Source organism: Manduca sexta, chromosome 27 (genome assembly GCF_014839805.1).
Source record: "Manduca sexta isolate Smith_Timp_Sample1 chromosome 27, JHU_Msex_v1.0, whole genome shotgun sequence".
In the NCBI taxonomy this organism is placed as follows: Eukaryota; Metazoa; Arthropoda; class Insecta; order Lepidoptera; family Sphingidae; genus Manduca; species Manduca sexta.
The window spans coordinates 7822114-7844552 of record NC_051141.1 but is presented as its reverse complement, the minus strand read 5'-3'; the positions used below and the strand labels follow the sequence as shown (position 1 = coordinate 7844552).

Here is a 22439-nt window from a genome sequence, read left to right as displayed (position 1 = left end):
ATCAGAAATTTTAGAAAAATTACTAAAACAGTTTTCCTTAAAACCTGATTTACTGACAGCAAATTACAATTGAGGCGAAAAAAGTGCACGACGTCAGCTATTCTGCTGGCTCCAGTTTTCGTATCAATAGATATGTACGCCTTCGCCTATAGCTGCCAACTTCCCTCCAATTTCCACAATAATTGTACCTCTATCTATAGGACGATAGACGGTAAACCAATCTGCCCGGGGAGTCATCAGTTGAATTCTTTATTATCTGGTGCAGGTAACTTTTCAGTGAAAAATTGTTCCAAATTCGTTGTATGTTCTTCCACATTATTCAGAAAAGACCGGTTTCATTTTGATTTCCCGTCATTATAGACACAACTTGGCTTATCCTTCTTAAAGGGGTAGTAGGGAGACTTATGCCCTAATTTTTTGCATTTGGAATATGCTAATATTGCACCCAATTATAACTCAATTATGCAATGAGCGCAGAGTTGTTACGTCATGTTGAGTCTCACTACTTCTTTCGCTCAAAAATTTAGTTTTCACAATTTCGCTAGTGCTTCTACATTACTGGACTCTAGAGCCATTATCAATGGCTCATATCGTGATGTAAGACTATTTAGAATGATTGCAGCAAGCGAGCTATCTTCAATTTTCTTACCGATATCGGCTAGGTCCTGCACGATCATTGTGATGGCTGTCATATAGGATTCTAAATCTACAAAATCTGATAAGAGTATATTTATATCATCTTTGCTCTAGCCCTTATTTTCGGCCTAAGCCTTTATCTTCAAACGCTCTTTGCAAAACATCCCACGCCATTTTCGCAGTCATAACTGTTCTGACATGAGTGGATCATCATGCATCAACAGCATTCTCATTTTAAATTTCCATATTGAGTATCCTTCACGATTACGTAACATAGTAATTCCATAAAAAAATCCTGCTAGTGTTAACGTTTATGTACGGAAACGAATGTTGGGTTTGGCAGAAGAAAAAGGGAAATCGAATAAATGCTGTGGTAATGTGCTCCTTATAGAGAATATATGTGGAGTCATCATTGATGTTCCCTATTAATTTTCCTTGATTAATCAACCACCTATAACCTTATGACTAATTGTAGTTATTGCGTATTTACTTTTTTTCATGATCAAAAACTAAAGAAAAATGTAGAATTTTAGGTGAACCAAAAATAGATTAATTGAACGCACCGAACCTTTAAAGTATTTCTTAAATATCATTGACTTGAAATACTACATAGAGTTAAGGCGTCCGAATCCTCAAAAAACTTACTGTCTATTATGTAAAGGTCGTCACATTAAAAAAGTTAGAACAAGGTTTTAAAATTAGAGGCAGCTTGTGAGTTGTGACGTGGTCGTGAGCGTTGTCTAATTGTTGCTTTCTTGTAAGAACATTTTAAACACGCCGAGTACCACCTCGTTTGAACTTTCACTATTGTTTACTGAGCCACACGGTGACTTGTCACTGTGCTGTTTAAATAAATCTGGGAAACAATGTGTTTTAATGAGAACTTTTAATATTTTATGCTGGGTCCGGATTTTAACTTTCTGCGAGTTGAATACGACTCGAACTGGGGAAATATGTACATCTTTGTATAATAGTTGAGCAAAGCAATGTAACATATATCTTTTATATTTTTCTATAATCTTTTCTTCATCTTTGAGTCTTTTCTTATTTGATTCAACTTCGCTTTTATGTAATTTAAATAAAATTTTAATGTTAACATAATTTTGGTTATTTTTTAGTTTATATGTTCTTATAATTTGTAATAGTATAATTTAACAATGTGCGCATTATTTTAATCTCTTTTAAGTTGGTTGTGCATCAGAATATGACCTTTAATGACCTTTGTTATGCTACTCCTGTGTAAATTGAATGTATAATCTGCTGGAAAACCTGAAATCAATAAATAAATAAACTTCGCTTATCTTTAGTAATTACATATGGTAATTGTGAAAAATGTTGGATGAATAATTATTATTGATGTCATTTAATAAATTATGTACATATATATTGAATGATCTATTATTTCACAAAGTAACACAAACACGAAATTCATATTTTTATTTCAACACTTTCTTGTTCACTACGTAAGCCGCGTATTCGTCACTGTACGGCCACGACTCCCGATATCCCCCTTTTAGTTGTCTCTTAGAACAGGCAGGAGATACCATGCCCTCATATCACAGAGCTTGGCCACACATTTACATAAAATAATATTTTTGTCTAAAATCTGCCGCCTTGAAAACCTGGATAGAAACACTTAGTTCTATATTAACTTGCTGTTTAACTTCTGATCTGGTTATTATTGCTTATTTGTAACGACGGCGACGAGCATTGATCATGTAAGTCATATACTATCACAACAATACAACTATCATTTATTTTTATCCTAAGTTCTACTGCAGACTCACCGTATCCCTGCCATGCATCTGGTGAGTTTAGAATTAAATTATACTACCAACTAATAGTGTCTTACAACAAATTAGAAAACACAGTTGAATATATTGATTATGAGCATAATTACGTTTCCAATTCAATTGATAACTTATGACTGTGCGTTAATGACGAAGTCATAATTGATTAAAGTTTTATCAAGTATTCGTTATTGTTTAAAACAGTCTGTCATGGATATGCAAACAATAGTAATAATGGTGAGTTGCGTTCATCCCTTCTTTTTCATAGTCCGTGTGATTTTACCGTGGATTTAGGCTTATCATGCAGTTTTGCATGCTTGAAGACGAGTCTTCGAGCACTGCGTCCTACCGGTGATGAAGTATGGTGCTGAGACGTGGACACTGAGACGATAGGGCTAGTCCATAAATTTAGGGTCGCGCAGCGGGCGGTGGAGCGAGCTATGCTAGGTGTCTCTCTCGCAGAAATGAGGTTATCCGTGAGAGAACCAAAGTAACGGACATAGTTCGGATAATAAGCAAGCTGAAGTGGCAGTGGGCTAGCCATATCTGTCGTAGGACTGATGGCCGCTGGAGCAGACACGTGCTAGAGTGGAGACCGCGTCTCGGTAAGCGTCCTACGCTAGTAGGACGACCTCCGACCCGCTGGTCCGAGGACATTCGTAGGATCGCCGGTGGACGCTGGATGGGAAGAGCGGAGGACCGAACAACGTGGCGCGATCTAGGGGAGGCCTATGATCAGCAGTGGACAATTGTAGGCGGATGAGATGAGATGCAGTTTTGGCTTGTATATAGTACCTATCCGTAACTATCGGAAAACTCACTTAGACGTGTACTTGGTACGTTAATGTATAACCATTCAGTCGCTCCTAAGATTCGGCCATGGAAATAATTAGTATTGCCTGCTAAAAAAGATTTTTGTATACAATTTAAACAATAAATTGAAATTGACAGTACGAATTTGGTATAGAAGAGTCGACGGTATTTGTTTAAGGGAAGATATCATATAAAACAAACCTGAAAATTCTAGGAAAACTGACTCGCGTGGTAAATATGCGGCCATGTAATGCACGTACGTTAAATATCTTGACGTAGACTTCCTTCAGCACATGTGGTATGTATTGTGATCATAACAAAGTGTCCACGGCATTTAACAGCGCGATATAGTCTGGGAGTGGACGTGCAGTATTAGAACTGGTGAAGCGGACACTTTGTAACCATGAATGAAAACATGTTGTGCCTTATGTTTTTCTTTATTATACCAATGACAAAGGTAAGAAAATATAATTATTTTTACATTGAAATATTATATCTGATAATCAAACTCATTTTGACATTGCTTTACTAAATGAAACCATATATTTATTTTAAAAATAAAATTTGACAATAATTTACTCGAACCCTAGATGTAAAATAAAAAAAGTGGAAGTTTAGAATAAAATGCATTTGGAAAAAATTTAACTACCCCTAATGCGACTACGACTACTGTAAGAAAATTCGTCGCAGTGGCATTATTACGCTTTCAATCAGAAATACACTCACGTACACGCCATATTCGCACAAAAGTACAAGATGAAAAAAAATCAAAGTTAAACTGGGATTTTTGTTGAAAATATTCTTTATTAATGGATGATTTTTGGTAGTACAATATTAGCAGAGGTAAAGGTGAGTATGTGATTTCATTTATTAAATCAATGTTAAATGACCTTGTATAATATGTAATGATTATTAAGTCAACTTAAATATAAGACCCGTCATTCTATAATATTGGATTTCTTGTTCAGTTTCTGATATTGGATACATTAGTCTGTATATCATTATGATATGGAATAAGCAATGCAAAAGTGGGTCCAATGACAAGTTGCCCTTCTGTCTAATCCTTCGAGGATAATTGATGTGACGGTAAGTGGGGATTCAATTTTTATATCATTCGTTTTAGGGAACGATTCCAGGAACATTCTTTTGGAAGCCGCGACTGGGTATCGATTTGAATATACCGCCCACAGGCAAGTACTTTTTATTACTCTTTTATGGCGGTAAGGAAAGGATGTGATTTTTACAAGCTATAATATTTGTATGTACCAGCCTAGTTATGAGTATTTAAATAATGTATATATGCAATACGATAATGTATTATACATATTGCAACTTCTTGACCTATTTGCCTTCTACTTATTGACCAACCTTATTAGCTAATACAAAATATATTATTCCGCTAAGTACTATAATCGCATGACTCGCGGAGTATTTTCAATCACTGATTGTTCAATTAGGTACTTAATTTAGAAGAGTTGAATTCGTTCATTTTTAGTAGAAAAAATGCGAAATTGGCTGGTTTGACGATATTTTTAACCAACAACGAAGAAGTTTACTTAATTCGTCGTATTTTTTTTTACTGTTCAGCGATAATTTTTAACCCCTTTAATGCCTCTTTTTGATGATGATTGATTGAATGATTTTAAATGACTCTCTTTATATTGACTCTGATATAGCTTCAGGATGTTCCTATTTTAATTTGATTGCTATTAAGACATTGGACTTCGAAGATGCAGAAGATAATTCCTTTAAATCAAATAGGATTCTGTTGATTCTTTTTATGTTGCGTTTAATATTGCATTGACGTTATATGACAGTGCAATATTAAAATTTAATTAATTATATAATTTAATATATTATATAATTAATATATTAAATTATATAATATACCATATATATATATATATATATATATATATATATATATATATATATATATATATATATATGGTACATACCTACTACCATATTAAAAATGTTGTAGTGTGACCTTGAACTTCAGATGGCAGCAGGGAGCTCTTTAAAATAAAACAGGACAATAATTATGATTATTTTTATGTGGTTTATTTAAATGAGAGTTGAAGAAAATGCAAAAAATATACGTTTAAAGTAAAAGCTTTAAAACCCACTACAAATTAAAAAAAAAAAAAAACAATTTTGCGCACATAAACATAAAACAACAAATTGGACAGAATATTACATTACTTGTATTTTAATTATTTCTTAATGACTCATAGGCATATAAAGTTCAATTATTTTTTCGTTGTAGTGGATTTTGCATTTGGTTTTATTTCTTATGAATATATATCAACAATTAACTAATTATTTAATTATCTATTATCTCCACAGAAAAAATGTCTTCCGATGTCCATTTCCCAACAAAGGAAAACATAAGGGAAGGTCTGGTGGTGCTGGTTGATGGCTACCAGGTTGGCATGACCGTGATAGCGTTCGCGGCCGGTATTGGCAGCGTAGAACCTTTCATTCACTTGAACCCGCTCTCAGCCTATTATTATACCAACGCGTACAGATGGACATTAAGATACGTCAGCATGTAAGTTTATGTTTTTCTTCATCAATCTTGTAAATAGAAGTGAATCAAATATATGCAGTTTATCCTCGGTACCAAGATAATGAAAAGATGTATGTGTGTAGAAATGATGTATCCTTCGGATATGTCTTGTGATAAATAGCCTCGAAGAGAGCCACCGCGGGGTTTTAGTTGGTAAGCCGGTGTTTTATATAGTGTTAGGGACTTGGTGCAGCGTGATTCTTTTTCGGACAACTTTATTTTTACATTTGATTTTTAAAAAGCAAGAATGAGTTTTTCTATGTGGAACATAATAAATGATAGCCTTAATTTAAGTAGCGTAAGTCGCGTACGGCCACTCGCATAAGGCTTGCTCTTGCATCCGCACCGTCTATAATTCATCCTTGCTCACTAACAAATGCTACTGGCTCAAACATTATATTCAGTTTAAAAATCAGATAAAATAAACAAAATATAATTATATTCAAATAAAGAGGAGCAATGAAGAATCAGTGAGAAAGCTATTATTTGCCATTAAAATTTTAACCGTTGCATACATTTTAATGTTAGTGTTGCCACAAATTGAGCGAGGCGGTTTATAATACTTATTATATAGTGCGTCTTATAAATGAGTACACCAACTTCTAGGATACCATTCTGGATGAGCGGACACTGGGGGAATTACTGTGAATCACATAAAGTATGGATGCGTCGGTTCTATTACATGGACCAATTCATCCCGCCGTGGCTGAGGAATCTATTCCCTTATGTGGACAAAAAGGAGTGGAAGAAGGAAGAGAAGGAGTTTCAAAGGTTTAAAAGTACGCGGAGTCGGCTTTCGGCAAACATTACCGATTCCCAACAAAAAAATTCAAAGACTTCGCATCGGAACTAACCAAAGAAACAGTGGAAGGACTGGATGCATCCTCCCATTCAATGAGCTAAATACACGTAAATCGTGAGAGTTTTGAGGGTTGAATTAAAATATAAGTCAAAGTAGGAAATTTATTTCAGTTACAATGTCACATTGATCATGAATGAAATCTTTGGTTTTATCCTATTATATTAGTAACATATTGATTATTGAGTACAAAAGTGTTTGAACATAATGTAACTACTTGCTAATCACATGTCAATAAACTATAATTATTTTAATTATTTATTTTCCTTACTATAAAATGTTGAGAGATTATTACTTAAATGCAATACAGCGATAAATTAACAACATTATTTTCAGTATCTTCATTGGCAGCGAACCATAAATACTGAATGTCGTAAACGATTGTACATAAATTTATTGATGCCATGTATGTACAGGATGATACATTGTTATTGCAGCACACGTAGCGCAAGTGGTTCAGGGGTCGACGAATGAGACCATGATGTAGCGAGTGCCGTTGGTGACGAGCAGCCCCTCGTGGTAGTGCGTGAGGCGGCCCGGGTGCATCAGCAGCCAGCCCAGCTTGGTGTCGCGCACCGAGCAGTCGTACCGGATGAACCGACACCCGCCGCCCTCGTAGTCCACGTCTGGACATTACATTCAATACTTAATACAAATCCCTAACGCGTTAACAAATACACTGTGTTATCATATTATAAGGAAATTGTAAACCACTTTTTCGTTCTGATATAATGACTGACATAATTTTTTTCGTAAAAGACCTAATGCTGCCTAAAACACTTTCCTTGTAAAAGTTAAAGAAGCACGCTGTATAGCGTAGTTAATGGTTGTACCAGAATACAGCAATGTTAGTTCGTGAAATCTCCTCAATTTTCATACTTACCGAAAGACATTGTTTTTCTCCTAGGAAAGTGCGTTAAAATTTCGGTAATTTATTAATTATTATTTTGTTTGGAATATTTATAGACCCTTAGCTCTCGTATGCCAAAGTTTTACCTAAAGGTACCTTTGATTTCTAACTTAATTTGATGTACGCGTGAAGGCATAAAAGAAATATCAGAAACTTACTGGGTGTGTTTAGCGCCAAGTTGATGGTGTAAGTGGAGGAGTCGTGGTGAGGCCGCAGCGAGGGCTGCTCGTCGGGCCGGTAGCGCACCACGAAGTTCATCAGGGACACTGGCGGCTAAAACAACGCATTATGGAGTTTGAACCATCGTTCATAATATATTTACGTGATTATCGAAAGCCGGCGTGTACAACACATTGACATGTTGCACGTGTGCAGTGAATAAACATTGTCGGTCGTCATGACAACGCAATGCTCACTCATCAATAAATTCGAAGTATATAGCCAAGAACATCAGTTCTGTTTACATCTATGTATTTTTCCCTTAAATTATAAGTTTTTTTTAACATATAGTTTGGGTACTGTGAATGTGCCAACTTTAGTAAACTTTTGAAATATATAAATAGAAAAATTCAAACCGTTATACCCGAGTTTGTAAGCAGATGCGACAAGAGAACTGAGTCGTCTAGCTTATGTATGCGAAAGGTCGATAGCAACAAATTAAAAATAAATTCATATTAAAGTAACTAACGTACGTTCTTCAAAATTACAGTTACATCAGATGGAAGATATCGTAAAGACTACAATAGAGTTATGCAAATAAACATAAATATTATATTTACATTGTGGTAGTATCCAGTGAAGACCATCTCCTGCAGCGGGCGCACGTATTCCTTCAGGATGTGAAGCCAGTGCCGCTCCAGCCCGACCTGGTTCATGTGGATGTCTCGCGTCGGCACCGCCTCGTATCCGCTTTCCAAACGCTTATCCTGGGGACACAGTAAAATTGATTTAAAATTTCTCTTTACTGTATCTCTGACACGGACGCGATAGACAAGGCTTCGTTAAACGTTAATTCTTATATAAATATTAGGTAGGAATAGTTATATTGCAACCCATCGAAAATACTAGAGGATGTACCAGTATTTGATTTATCTTTACAATTTATTATATTTTATACATTTTATCTAAATATGTCATCTCTAAGTCGCGAATATACAAAAAAAACGTATTTTACTTTCAAGAATGTTTAGTTTATACGGTAGCTAATTTATTGAGAAAATAAAATACCTGGTTAGAACCGTCACTCCATTTTCCGAAATTTTCCATGATCTCAATGAACTCGCTGCAGAACCTCGGTGACATCAACGGGAACCAATACACGTCGGGGCAGGGCTGCAACAAAGCCATTTTTTTTATAAAATAAATAAAAATTAATCGATTTTGGTGTTTACTTTTATTTTACCACTTACAATAGTTTGCTACGGCCGTGTATCGTATTATTTCATTGAACTAATAAAGATAATATCACTTTATTATTTAAGTGGCACATTTGGGCTGTGAACCTTATTTTGTGTGGTATTATGAGGCGAACAAAATCCAGGTGAGATTTATTCCAAAAGGAAATTAGCTCAGTGTTTGGCACGGGACGTGCGGAATGAAAAAGTTACTTCACTGCTTATGTAGTTATCTTATGAAGTCCTTATGAAGAACTAATTAAGTACTTATGTCTAGTGTCTACATAAGTGACGAGTATCAACGAAATGTACTCACCATCAACGGTTTTTGGCCTTCTTCGAAGTTTTTGAGATAGTCCTCGTGTAGGTACCGGTTGTCCCACTCCAGCTTGTTGTCCAACAGCTGGTACAAGTCAGGGTTGGTTCGTGTCACGTCGTACGACTCCGGGTTTACAAGATGGCCGAAGTAATGCTCGTTGCTTACGTGCATGTGGATACCCTGAAATAAATTGTTAATATTGTTTCAAAATTTAATTATATTTATTAAATTGACACCAAAGAGGGAATGTTTATCTATTCGACGTAGATTTGTTTTAACAATATTTTTTCACCGTAGCATATTAAATGATTATTGAGTTCGATTTTGCATAGCTTCGGAACGGTCCCATTTTACCGAAACCAATTGCAAAAGTTTAGATTAAAATTTAAATATATTAGTATGCCTATTTGGATTTTAAAATGAAATGTATACAGGTATTTGATGTATTCTGCTACTCCACCGTGTTAGAGCAAGCGAGAATACTTTCCTATCTCCTTTCGACTAGGACACCATGATATATAATGTAATACATATAACGTTATTCTGCCGTGCTAAGCGCAAAAGCGGTATGTCAAGGAAACCTTATTAATTAAAGGTTTGATAATTTAGAATAAATTGCATATACCTCTGCTGTAAATATATTACAGTTAGTACTTATCTTAATACATTTTTATAATTAAGTTGGTGATCATAAAATGCTGTTGTACAGTGATCATTAGTTTTGGATCCATCTGTATATAATAAATAATAATTATTGTTACCGTTCTTAAATTTAAAAAAATCAGTACGGCCATGTAAAATATTTACATGTATTATAGGACATCATTTAAAGGTACATACATGATCTCTCAAACTAGCACAAAACGCCATATCGGCATCAAGTCCTTCCTTTGAAAACGACACGGATTTGGTCGCCGGAGTTTTCAGTACAGATATCTTCATCAAATAGCAATTAGTGATGAACGGCACATTCCATATACCTCTGCAAAAAAGACAATTATTGGATTTAACAAAATTATCACGCCATATGTCATAAAAAGGACCTGAACATATCTAAGAGGCATCTGGACAAACGCACAATTTATGCAATCCAACGATATATATTATGAACATAAGAATATTTTGCCTTCGTTAACGGTCAAACGCATCACATTTCACTGCATTAGCAATATAACTTATATAAAATGAGCGAATTATCCATCTGGATATTTATCCAAATTACTGCGCGTTTAAATTACCTATTTAATAGATATTATTTTACTTAATTAATGCTGAATTTTGAATATGCCATCGGAATGCCGGACCCTTACAACTGTGTATTCTTCATCCTTCCCTTACTTCTTTGTTTCAAAGATGGGCAATACACCCACTATTTTAGTATTATATCCACACTGGCACGTGGTCAGAGTGCCATCAATAACCATAATGTACCAGAAATGTGATTGACGTTTGTGTTTTTAAATAATGCTTATCTAATACAAGCTACGCCTGCGGCCCCGCCCGCGTGGCAAAGTTTTTCTGTTATAAATATTTATCCAGAATAAAAAGTAGCTTATAACATTTAGGCGTAATGTAGCTTCCTATTAGTGAAAAAAAAATCAATATCAGTTGAGAAGTTGCCGAGATAAGCGAGTTCAAACAAATAAACTCTTCAGCTTTATATAATATAAGTATAAATTTCTCGATCTTTTTAATAAAGTTCTCATATTCATATAACAGTTACAATGACCGCGACGTGATTAATAAAAATAAATACGTGGCCGAAGCTGATAACCTTTTCTCATTTGCTTTTGTTCAACTGTAAAAATGGGGCAGTTAGATAACATACATACCGAATGTGTTTCTAAATGATTGTACCCATAGTCGTTAATGATATTATTTTGCATGCATTTCTATAACTATACTTGTGAATATGGTAGAGATGAATTAATAGTAGACAAGATAGTAACATTGGTTTGCAATCTAAAGAAAATAATTGCAAAAGCAAGGCATGACATTGGAATCAAGTATACCTATATCTACATACCAACCCGGTCCGTTTTGATTTCGAATTATAGCATTTAAGGCGGTGCTCACACCAAAATGGCGCGCTAACCGTATTTTAGGTGTCTATTCGAAATTACCATGCTTATAGAAAAGGAAATTAAATGTCATATTTCTACAATATTATGTGATCTTAACTTTGATTGTTTAATTTTTTTATTATTTGGATATTATTTAATAAATATCATAATGATAATGTTACTAAAACTGTTCATTACGTGCATGTCCTGTTAAGTATGTAAATCATTTTAATTCGAGAGCATCATTTTAATTTTCAAGTGTAAAATTACAAAAAGACCAAATATTATTTTTTTAGTGTAATTATTTGTAAATCTTTGCCTATTCTTGCTTATAACTCATGCGCCGTAATCGTAAATGATGGAGCAAATGCTTAATGCCGTTTGTCGGGGGAATGTCTTAAAACAGCCAAACTTAATTCTTATGTAACGATCTGTTTCATTCAGATCAGTTCATTCATTTCATTTTCATTCATTTAGCTACCTTTATTAGCGATAAACCGATTTGCGTCAACTTTAACTCTACTGCTGAGATGTATTGGTCAGCTTATTTACAGTTTTCGTATCTATATAAGGTTTCTGTTTTAAACAGCCTGGATCATTACTCTATTAAATGATCAGTTATAGACGTTCATTGATTTTATCTTCACGTATATGCAATCAAATTACAAAATGTCTGAATGTATTTCCGAAACCTGGAATGGATTTAAATAAAGTTTGGCTCACTGATAGACTGGGGTATACAGTTGCTTTATATCCTCTAAAAGTATTTACACAGTGGCACTACTAAACTGGAAAAGATCTATCACGCTGGTGAAGCCGCGAGCAACACTTAGTATAGCTAATAAAGGAATACAAAATGGTAGGATTTTGTTTTTAAATATATTATTATAAACAGTCTTCTGCTAGATTTGTTAAACATGACCGTTGCCCGTTACTTGTCTTTTCTAATATTAAGTAAGTACCTAATACCTACATCTTAGTATTTTATGGCCAAAGAAAAACCCAGAAACAGATTGTGCAGCCAGTTGACCTTAACACAAAGTTCAGAATTGCGTCTAGGGTTTTTGCGCTTAGGCATTGAATGATTATGGGTTAAGGGTATGGACGTCAGCAACGTTAATACATAAATAACTAACATGTTGTGCGGCTAAGTTGCGAGGTCTGCTGACTGCTCTATGCTACAGTCATGAACATTGTAACTACCTATTTTATGGAAGAATCTACTTTCACGTGGCCGGAGTCGTGAAGAAAGATCGTATACAAAATAAAAAATATTTATGAGATTAGGAGGTACCTTCAAACAAAATTGTTTATTCTAATACTTAGTACATACCTATTTATTAATATAATATTATTTTTCGTAATAAATTATTATGTTTCCAAACAATGCCCAGAACTCGATTCACGATTTTACTGTATATGTTTCCGAACGCAACATTACCGGTAGGATTTCAAAATATAGTCATAGAACTACTCCAAGCTGAGAACGCTCAAGCCTATTGACACTTAAAGTTTTGTATATTCCATACTTAAACTGTAAGATGGGTGCACCAATTGCATCCCTGCCTCTTCCTTTAGGGATAAATGATGAGTGTATATGTCGATGGTCCTCAATAATAAAATCTCATCGGCAATATGCTTTAGTTGCCGTATGAAGGTTTTAAGTTAAGTGAAAATATAATTTTCGTTTAACTTATAACATTAATTCAGCAAATAGAGCCTTTTGCAGAGGAGATTTTGGTTTTTGGAGACGATCAATGTGTAGATTACCGACTTGAAAATCTTTACCGTTCATTGCTCTTAGAAACAGGGAGGATAGATGGAAAATTACACGAGAATAGTGCGACGTGCGACGGCTCTGATTCGCCAGGATTTTAACAAATTATAATTGAATATTATGATATATAATCTTAACGTCACACACACTTGACTTTTAAGTGTGACCTTTAGACTTAAGAAATAGTTTCTCCTTTCCGTTATATTGACCCATGGGCGACCGAAGCTAAATTTATCGAACGAAATGAGAGAGGATATGACGAGTGTTCTACATCGGATAGGGGAGACAAGGGCCCTCCTAGCACCTCCGTCATTAGCCAATTGAAAGATTGGCGCGGCAGGAATCAGCTACAGCACCAGACACCAGTTGCACTCAACGCTTGTAAAAGATCATACACGTGCGCCGTGCTCTACCGGCAACCCTGTTTGTTTACGGACACAGGCTAGCCGACACAAATGTTGCGTCTGCGAGCTTCGTTTTTGATCAGTTTGCTAGTCCTCTACTGTTTTATCATTAACACGACCGACGCCAGGCGCGGCCGTACTAGAAGCAGAACTAAATCTAAGGTGAGAACGGTTTTAATGCATATTTATTTAATTACGTTATTGATGTTTAATGTATTTAATTCATTTTCAGGTGCAAATCGGTTTACCTATTACAGGAAAATATAGAGATCCAGAATCCGATCAGTATTACAATAACAATGATGTAAGTACACGTTGCCGTCGTTTTATCGAATTATTAAATCGACCATGTTTTTTATCATTACTTATGCAGGCGCCTTACCAATGTTTAGGTTTTGTTATTATTATGAATCGAATTAACACGCAGCGTGTTTAATGTCATTAACATAATAAAAATAGGTATTAGGTTCACATCAACACCTAAATGTAATAGTGCAGTTAACTGCAATAATCATTTATTTACACGTGTTTACTGTTACTGTAATTGTGTGTACAGCGGTACTATCAGATGTAGTTTATTTTAAAATATATGTAATCACAGCACAATGCAGCAGAATAATCAAAGCTATCTACTGTTTTATAAAAAAAAAATATATTATAAAAGAAATATATACTTTTCTTTTTATTTTCTAATAGAAGTTAAGAACAATTAAAGTATTTTGATAGCATATAGTTAAAATTAACTCATGACTTGGGGGAGATATTGAGTATGCATTCTTTATAGTTTTATTCATCATGAAAGAATTGGAAAATATAGAAAATATAACCAGAAACAAATACGGCAATATCAAGCCAAATAAAATGTATTTCATAGGCCTATTTAAAACCAAACTATTTATATTTCAGGGTGCGAAGATATTGCTGGCATCGCATTTCGATCTTGAGTATGTGTTAGGACATAAAATAGCTTTCCTTTGCATTGCAAAAGGCTCTCCGCGGCCACACATTACTTGGTTCAAAGACGGCGTGGAGATATTCGCTCACCACTACTTGCACGTAAGTATTTTTAATCAACTCTTTTCGCTTCGACGGTCGACATTTAATGCCAGTTGCAGTGTTGAAGGATAAATGAGTAAGTCCCCGTAAGTCGCTTAAAGGTATATGAAAGCGAGAAGGAAAAATAAAAATGTGCCAAGCTATGTAACTTTAGATGCCCCACAATCCTTTATAATCAAAAGGCATAAATGGTAATTCGTCGTTTGCAATTTTTAGTCATTCGGTAGGCAGTCGACATCCTCCGATATAGTCAAGATGTTGGCTTGAGCACAGAGGGTCTATTTCGAAAAACGAAATCTGTAGCTTCGGATGATGAATCGCACATTTTGTTACTACGAAGTGTTACGGAACCGACTGGTTCATCACAATATTTCAAACGTGGAATTTGTAAAAACTTATACCATCCTTTTTTAAAACCATCTGCGAGGATAAAGTTTCACTGCTTTCACCAAAAAAAATATATATTTATATACGGGAAATTGATCCTACCACTAAGGTAAGCTACAGAACGGTAACGGATGCGAAGTAATTTGGTAGTAAATATAATTCCGAAGTTCGTTGTTTCTTCATTTCAGACCGACGTTTCAATGTTCGTTTTTCGAAGTAGACCCTCTGATTTGCCTAGTCATTACGCCAACACGCACGTGGCATGCATGTACTATGCTATGTTTCTTATAGAATGACTAATGAGTAATCAACGCGCGTGGTGTGAACTCAAAATGCTACTTGGACGAATGGTATTTGAACAGACAAATATTTTTTTTATTCATCGCGGAATTCAAACATGTTTTGAAATAAATTCGCATGTTTCATTGCAAACAATAGTTTTAAGGCATTAAATTATAAATAACTAATTTACTTACATAGTTATATAAATTACATCCAAACTTATTAAGAAATCTACTATCGTATGAACTAGGTTCGTGTTACTTTTAATTTTATAATAAAGAATTATAAAACAAAACATAGTTTATACTGTTTTAAAATGATGACGCGCAGCCGCCGCAGTGATTTGAACCACCAAGCGACGACGCGTCGACATAATTTACAAACCAATTGAAATAATAAATCGCAATCAATGCAAGACGTGTGCTAGTTTTCAAATTGAAACTGCTCTTGCGAAATATAGTGGGAAATAATAAGAATGATATTCAATAACAACTCGCAGAGATACGGTTTGTTTTACATAACTTTTTATCAACAGATACACGAATGGCCGATTGGAGAGGACCGCGTGAAGTCAAAGATCGAGATCGATCCGGCCACGCAGATGGACGCCGGCGTGTACGAGTGCACGGCGGACAACATGTACTCTATAGACAGACGCTCTTTCAAAACAGACTTCTCTATTGCCTTCGACTAGAAACTCCAACCAATCGCCGTTGTCATACACTAAACTTCCAGAATATTCCAACTCAAATGTGATTTTTAATTTCAATAAATATTTTTAACTTATTGTTATGTAGATGGATATTGCTCAGGGTTTAAAAATTAATAAATGATGTTTATTATGATTCAAGTGATGTAAGTTATTGGCCATTGACGCCAGCTGCATGTATGCGTAAAACCGCACTGTTAAAACCACGAGGATTTAAATGACTAAACGGAGCAATTATTGCTAGCAATAATCGATTAAGAATATCTGTCAAAAGATTCGTATAAACTATAAGTCAATGCGGACGAGCATTGCGTATATCCAGACAATAAATTTTATTAGCAATTATTGTTAGCAATAATTGATTAATCTAATTGAGGCCCGAGAAATCTGATTGTACTTACTTGATAACTTCATAAACAATGTCCATGTAGTCAGAGGACCTGGCGTAGAATCCTGCTGAATTAAGGGCTCCCCAGAAGTTGGACCAGGCTTGACCGGGGCGTACCAACATGGGCGCTATGACGTCATAGCCCGAAGACAGCAAGTATCGCAGCGTATTCTTGTTTAGTCGTGACACGCTGTCCACTGAGAATAGATAGTCGCACATGCTGTTGATGCAACGCTCCCTGCAAATGTCATAGTAATGATCTAGAGCACGTATGGCAAGTTAGTAAGTAAGTTATAGACCCATTTGGGGCACAACTCAAATAGGCAACAACTAAGGTTTGAACCCAGTCAGCGACACAGTCGGGACACAATCACGCTATTAGACGCGGTATATTTTTAAACCTCACCGAAAACATCCGCGCGGCACCGCGTGATGTAAACACTTTTGTTTACAATAACACTTTTATTACTGTCATCAATTGAATGAAAGTATCACGCGCAATGATATCCAATTGTGAGAACTTTCGATAAGTGTGAAGACAAAATCAAAGAGGAAGCATTAATTTGTTAATACTAAAGACTGGTTACTATAAAAACTTGCGCTTCTATAAAATGTGAGTGTAATAGCCAATCGGTATTAAAATAAAAGTGCGTCGCAAATACATCGTGTAAGAGGGGCTTAATTGCATTATGATTAATTCACAACATGGAACAAATAATTTTATCACAGGGCTTTTTCAAGATTAGACAATTATACCTAACATCAAGTCTGAGTATTACTTATAATAATTTTAATTTTTGGATGAAGAATGAGTCATTTACAATATACATAATATTAACAATACATAATTTTAGTATACCAAAAATAAAACAGACAACACTCACTTAGCAATATTCCTGGCTTCAGGCTCAGACATAAAATCGCTAGGCTTGATACGTTTCGCCGATGCGTATTCTTTTGAATGTTCCTGGAAGAACTTGTCAACATCTGCTTCATGATATTCAACATTATTCCTCAAAAACAGATGTATTTTTTCTTTCGGATAATCAGTGTCATGTATTTGTTCCAAAAACTCTTCCATGAATGGTGTAGGTTGTTCAATAAATACAGCCATCATAACAGTGGGCAGCGCATCATCCTAATACAAACATTTTTTTACCATAATTGTATATACTGGCATATTTATTTCAATACACTAGCAAGGTGCTTTGCCACATCAAATGTTGAGTAAAAACAGTTGTTAATAAAGGATAATCTATTGGGAAATTTGAAATTATACTATAAAGAAGCTAATCATGCATATGTTAAATAGTTTACACATAATATGGAATGATACCTGGAGTTCTATCTTCTTGTCTTTACACAAAGCGCATCCTTCTTTAGGAGACCATGATTTTGCCAAATAGTTTCCATAATGGTTTAAAGTTATTTTAGATAATCCATTCCCATGTACTATGAGAGGCCTTTGCTTGGTGACTTCATTTTCAATGTAGGGCCAGTCGTCTGTACTATTTGCTTTCAGTTGGACATCAGCTACAAAAAAACATAGCATTCAATAAAAAATATATAAGAAAACTGTTCCTTGAAGACAATTTCAAAACATAATTTTTTTATCAACATCCTGTCAGCTAAACAGGTATAACGGATCACAAGATAAATTATAATACATTTTGGATTTCTATTTAACATAAAACAAAATTCCTTGAGGATTTTTATAACAGAAATCTAAACTAATTATGATACTCACACAGGGCTCCATGCAAGTTTTGGAATATAACTGAGTTGTGGTCCAATGATATTTTGAGTGATTCTCGCAAATTCTTATCTAAGTAAATTTTGGTATAATATAATTGATCATCATCTTTATCATTTATTGTTTTGTAGATAACCATTTCCAATACTTCTGGCAGATAACCTGAGAAGAAAATATATTATAGAAATTTCAAATAATATGCAGGATTATTTTGACATGATGTTACTAAACCACATATTTATCCACCTAAATAAAATGTAACGCAATGTCAAAATTACCCTGTATAATAAAATTAATATAACAGTATAAGCATAATTTTTTTTTAAATTTAGTCACCTATAAATCCACCAGAATTAAGATATGGGTTGGCCACTTCTGTGTTTGGATATTGTGAAGCTAGTTTGCTGTCTGGCCAACAAAATTGTTCAGCGGAGAAAAGAATCCGTGTGTCAGGGAATGATTTGAATTTTTTCACAATTTCTTCTATTTCACCCAAGAACATCACATCATAACTAAAAAAATAACAATATTATATATTTTATCATTTAATAAATAAAGGTTTCTGTTGAAAAATAAAAGCAATTAGATAATTTTTTGTATAATATTTAATAGTTATACTCTTTCATAAGATATGTATTGGAATAAATAAAAAAATAAACAAAATTAAATTCTCTAATTAACTATCTATATCTTACAATTATTATTTATTAAACTAAGAATGTAAGTTATAGAGTAAATAATATTTAATTTAACTTAGAGGATATAAATACCTGTCTGTAAACAAGACAATTTTGTTTTCAGGATCATTTTTGGCCACTTCCTCCAACTTTTTCTTGAGTAAGTTGATCTTCTGCCCTCCTCCAGGATGGTTCATGTCCCCACCGGTCCATTTCTCACCCTTGCCCAGAACCTCCACATCAATATTATATACCTTAGCTGATCTCAGGAATCTTTCCAAGCCATGATTGTCATCAGTGGCAACAGTCAGTACAGTGACATCATCTGTGAAATAAGAGATAAAAACATTTTACATTTCTGTACATTTCATTAATATCAAAACTAGATATTTGATAGTAACAAGCTCAGCATATTAATTTAATAAAAACAGGGCCAGCGCATTATTACGGAACATTATAATTAATTACACAACCAAATTTATTTCAGTCACTTGCAATTAGATCATAAGCTCATTTAACATCTATGGCATCATTGCAACATGTGTTCAGTTTAGGCACAGCTTCATCATGAGTAAACAGGAACTAAATATATGTAATTAATAAGTTAAAAAAAAATCCTTACCCCTCCCTTGTGCTGAATTAATTAGAAGAAAAGCTAAAGTTAACAACTTTATGAAATGCGACATTATTCCAGATCGATCCACGAGAGAACCGAGTTCAACGGACTTCCGTCCAGCACTGCATTAACATTTAACTGGGACTCGTAAAATAGCCGGCTAAAGAAAGAGTCAAATAGCGCCACAGTTGCTCCACATACAATACTGCCGCTTCCGACCCGATAAGCTCACTTGTTATGAACGCACGATAAAACTATGTTTTCCTGTCGTCACCCGACGTTGCCACAGCGGACTGCTGTTTTAATGTATGAGATCACTCCCCGCGAACGTGAGGTTTTATGTTTCTTTCAAGTATCATCGAAACAGTTTTCACACGGTGGCTTGCAAGCACAATTAAAAATGAATTTCAGCAGTTTATAAAGCGCTCTATTATGGAGCGATACTTCATAGTTTATTACAGAAAGTGGACATATTTTAGCAGGTATATATGGTTGTGTATTGTATTGTATTGCAGTTTCTTGCAATTTACGTGTGTTATAATTTTGATGAAAACAGTACGTATTACGTATTCATTAATTATTTGCAAATTGCATTAATTAGGAAAGTTGTCCCTTCCCCCACCTATTGACGCATTTATTGTCAAAACAAATTATAAAAACGTGAAGCTTTCTTCTACCTTAACAAAATATACTAAGACAAGGATAGACTATTTAATACACATTGCTCTAACTAGGACAGAATAAAATTATGCTTAATGTTGAAGGTATTGAAGTAAGTAACGTGAACAATTCTCGAAATAGTATTATAAAACTGGAATGAGCATTTTTGCAAAAAGTATATAAAATCTTTTCTATGCCAATAAAATTAATAATGAGCTAAGATCAGTAACGAATAAGCAGAAAATAGTTTTGCACACAACTTAGCTTGGCAACAATCACTTTGGCTTCTACGTCAATCGTTCGTTATTGCCATAGTAGTCTTTACATGGTAGCACGTCAGTTTACATGGTAGCACTTTGCTATCATGTAAGATATCCAATATATTTTTAAATTCTTGCCATAATCGCTGATGTCTCATCCTCTCTCAGTGGCCGTCCTGAACCGAGGCCGTGACCCTGTAGAGGGTCACCCTCAGCATGGCCACTTATGGGCTTTCAGTGCCTAAAGCACTCACCCGCAAGACCAGTGTGTTTGTATAAGCCAGGCATGTCATTGTTAAAAAAAAAAAGTGTAGGTCATTTAAAAATAATTTCCTAATGCACATTCCAGTTTTGACAATAACTTCGTGCATTTAGTCAAAGAGAATATAATCACTACGTTTTACATTTAGTAAATAAATAATTGGAGCTATTGAAATAATAAATTATATATTTAATGTTAGATAATATAATAGATTACATATTATTATATAATTCGTAATTACCAAGCTAGGTAAGTTAAAACTGCACGTTTTGGATCAAAGCTTCAGAGAGGGAACTTTAAATTATTTTTTGTGTTTTAGCGGGAACTTCGAATTGCCATGATGAATTTATTAAGAAGTAAAGACGATTATGATGACGATCACCTATTAAAATATAAGGGTTGTGATCTCAAAAACAATCAGAAGTTGCATTATTTTTCACCTATACAGACAATTTAAGAGATTTTTAGTATTCTTACTTATTTAAAACGTTCAAAGGCGCGTACCGACATTTTTTTATTACTTACTGTACCCGGAGTCTTTGATCCAAACACGAGCAACGGTCATATTTTATTCTACTGACGTGTAAATACATAGCATGGATATCAAAATGCGTTTACAGCTCGAGGCGATTCATTTAATTAGTGAACGTGTGCAACGACACTAAAATTTAAAAATCGAAACCACCAAGGAAACACAGATTCGCATCGTGCGATTTCCTCTTCCTCTCAGTTCAGCGACTAAGGGGACTTGCGGTAGCGAATAATGAGTTTGCGTGTCAGAAACTTAGCTCCTCGTGAAGTTCTAGAGTGTGTAGCCACGTTCTTACTACAGATAATTATTTTGATTGATGTATAATATTACTCGTATATCGATATATTCGTCGAGACAAATTCGCGAATAATGTAATGCAGGTTTGTTAAAATAAATAAAAAAATGATTACGACTGTTAGTTATTGAAGTAATGATACACCAAATTTAAAATCAATCGGTCAAGTGAAATTAGAAATTGAGTTGATAATTTTCAAAGGCCTGAATAGATCTTCATAAGCTTAGAACTATTTCAAATATCGGCTTATTTCAAATAAATAAAATAAAAACCTCAGAATCGGTCGACTCGATTGGCTTCTGCTTTGCCACGGATATACCTACATACAATGCATACACGCAAAGACACACAATATCTTAAACTTGTAACACCCAGCTTTGTGCGTCGGGGGTTGAAAAATATATTGTCCTTTTACCATGTATCTAAGTCACAGCATATTATAACGCCCGGTTAAAATGGCTACTACTTATGTCGTTTTAATCCGGAACACTCGGGACACAGCAATACTTTCTTAGTTTTAGATGTTAGTTAAGTACTACTCGGTAGCACAAAGTAATATATTGATAGATTATTGATCAATCTATAAAAGATGCAAACACGCATAAGAGACATCTTAAGTGTTTTACACGGATCTTTACATTTAATAAAGGCTGGTGCATAATCGTGGCGATAAGGCAAAAAATTGTGAAAATATATAATAGGTACAGATTCCATAGAATTAACTATATTTTAAACAAAAAAACGGACGCTGATAAAAAAGGCACGGGCGTATGCAGGTGGCCGCTAACCCGCACTAGACTCAATTTATTGGTATTACCTACATAAAATGTTCACTTTGACCACCCCCTGGATCAAAAATTGAGATTTTGTCTCGTCCCTTCTTGAATTTAAAACCAATTTACGCCCTTAAAAACGGGTAGTTAAATTGTGAAAAGGTCTACCTAGAATTTACATATCATTTCGGTGAAGCCTCACAAAACTTTTTAAATAGTGCAACAAACTAACAGCATTATTTATAAATCTAT

At 34.5% G+C, this 22439-nt stretch overlaps 2 protein-coding genes and 1 non-coding gene across 3 annotated transcripts; 2 read left to right on the top strand and 1 right to left on the bottom strand.

Annotated features, from left to right (window-relative positions):
- The first annotated feature begins 3265 nt into the window (after positions 1-3265).
- On the top strand, positions 3266-6924 carry LOC115441159. The gene is made up of 4 exons (XR_005113203.1): positions 3266-3696; positions 4363-4429; positions 5589-5793; positions 6418-6924. It is a non-coding gene; the product is annotated as an uncharacterized LOC115441159 (transcript).
- LOC115441158 (procollagen-lysine,2-oxoglutarate 5-dioxygenase) lies at positions 6761-20057 on the bottom strand. Its single transcript, XM_030165811.2, has 13 exons — positions 19412-20057; positions 18883-19114; positions 18449-18624; positions 18107-18274; positions 17696-17892; positions 17244-17497; positions 16373-16597; positions 10134-10275; positions 9291-9473; positions 8808-8912; positions 8360-8506; positions 7739-7853; positions 6761-7296 (listed from the first exon to the last, which is right to left on the bottom strand). The coding sequence occupies exons 1-13, from the start codon at positions 19473-19475 to the stop codon at positions 7127-7129; spliced, it is 2178 nt and encodes a 725-aa protein (XP_030021671.1). The 5' UTR covers positions 19476-20057; the 3' UTR covers positions 6761-7126.
- LOC115441160 (immunoglobulin domain-containing protein oig-4) lies at positions 13475-16112 on the top strand. Its single transcript, XM_030165813.2, has 4 exons — positions 13475-13699; positions 13770-13841; positions 14444-14593; positions 15798-16112. The coding sequence occupies exons 1-4, from the start codon at positions 13589-13591 to the stop codon at positions 15954-15956; spliced, it is 492 nt and encodes a 163-aa protein (XP_030021673.1). The 5' UTR covers positions 13475-13588; the 3' UTR covers positions 15957-16112.
- Positions 20058-22439: the final 2382 nt, after the last annotated feature.

Coding starts and splice junctions, on each gene's coding strand:
- LOC115441160 (XM_030165813.2), top strand. CDS start 13,589: ATGTTGCGTCTGCGAGCTTCGTTTTTGATCAGTTTGCTAGTCCTCTAC. Junction 13,700..13,769: donor GAAGCAGAACTAAATCTAAG/GTGAGAACGGTT, acceptor ATTCATTTTCAG/GTGCAAATCGGTTTACCTAT. Junction 14,594..15,797: donor TCGCTCACCACTACTTGCAC/GTAAGTATTTTT, acceptor TTTTATCAACAG/ATACACGAATGGCCGATTGG.
- LOC115441158 (XM_030165811.2), bottom strand. CDS start 19,475: ATGTCGCATTTCATAAAGTTGTTAACTTTAGCTTTTCTTCTAATTAAT. Junction 16,598..17,243: donor GAAGCCAGGAATATTGCTAA/GTGAGTGTTGTC, acceptor TGACATTTGCAG/GGAGCGTTGCATCAACAGCA. Junction 8,507..8,807: donor GGAGTGACGGTTCTAACCAG/GTATTTTATTTT, acceptor CTGTGTCCCCAG/GATAAGCGTTTGGAAAGCGG.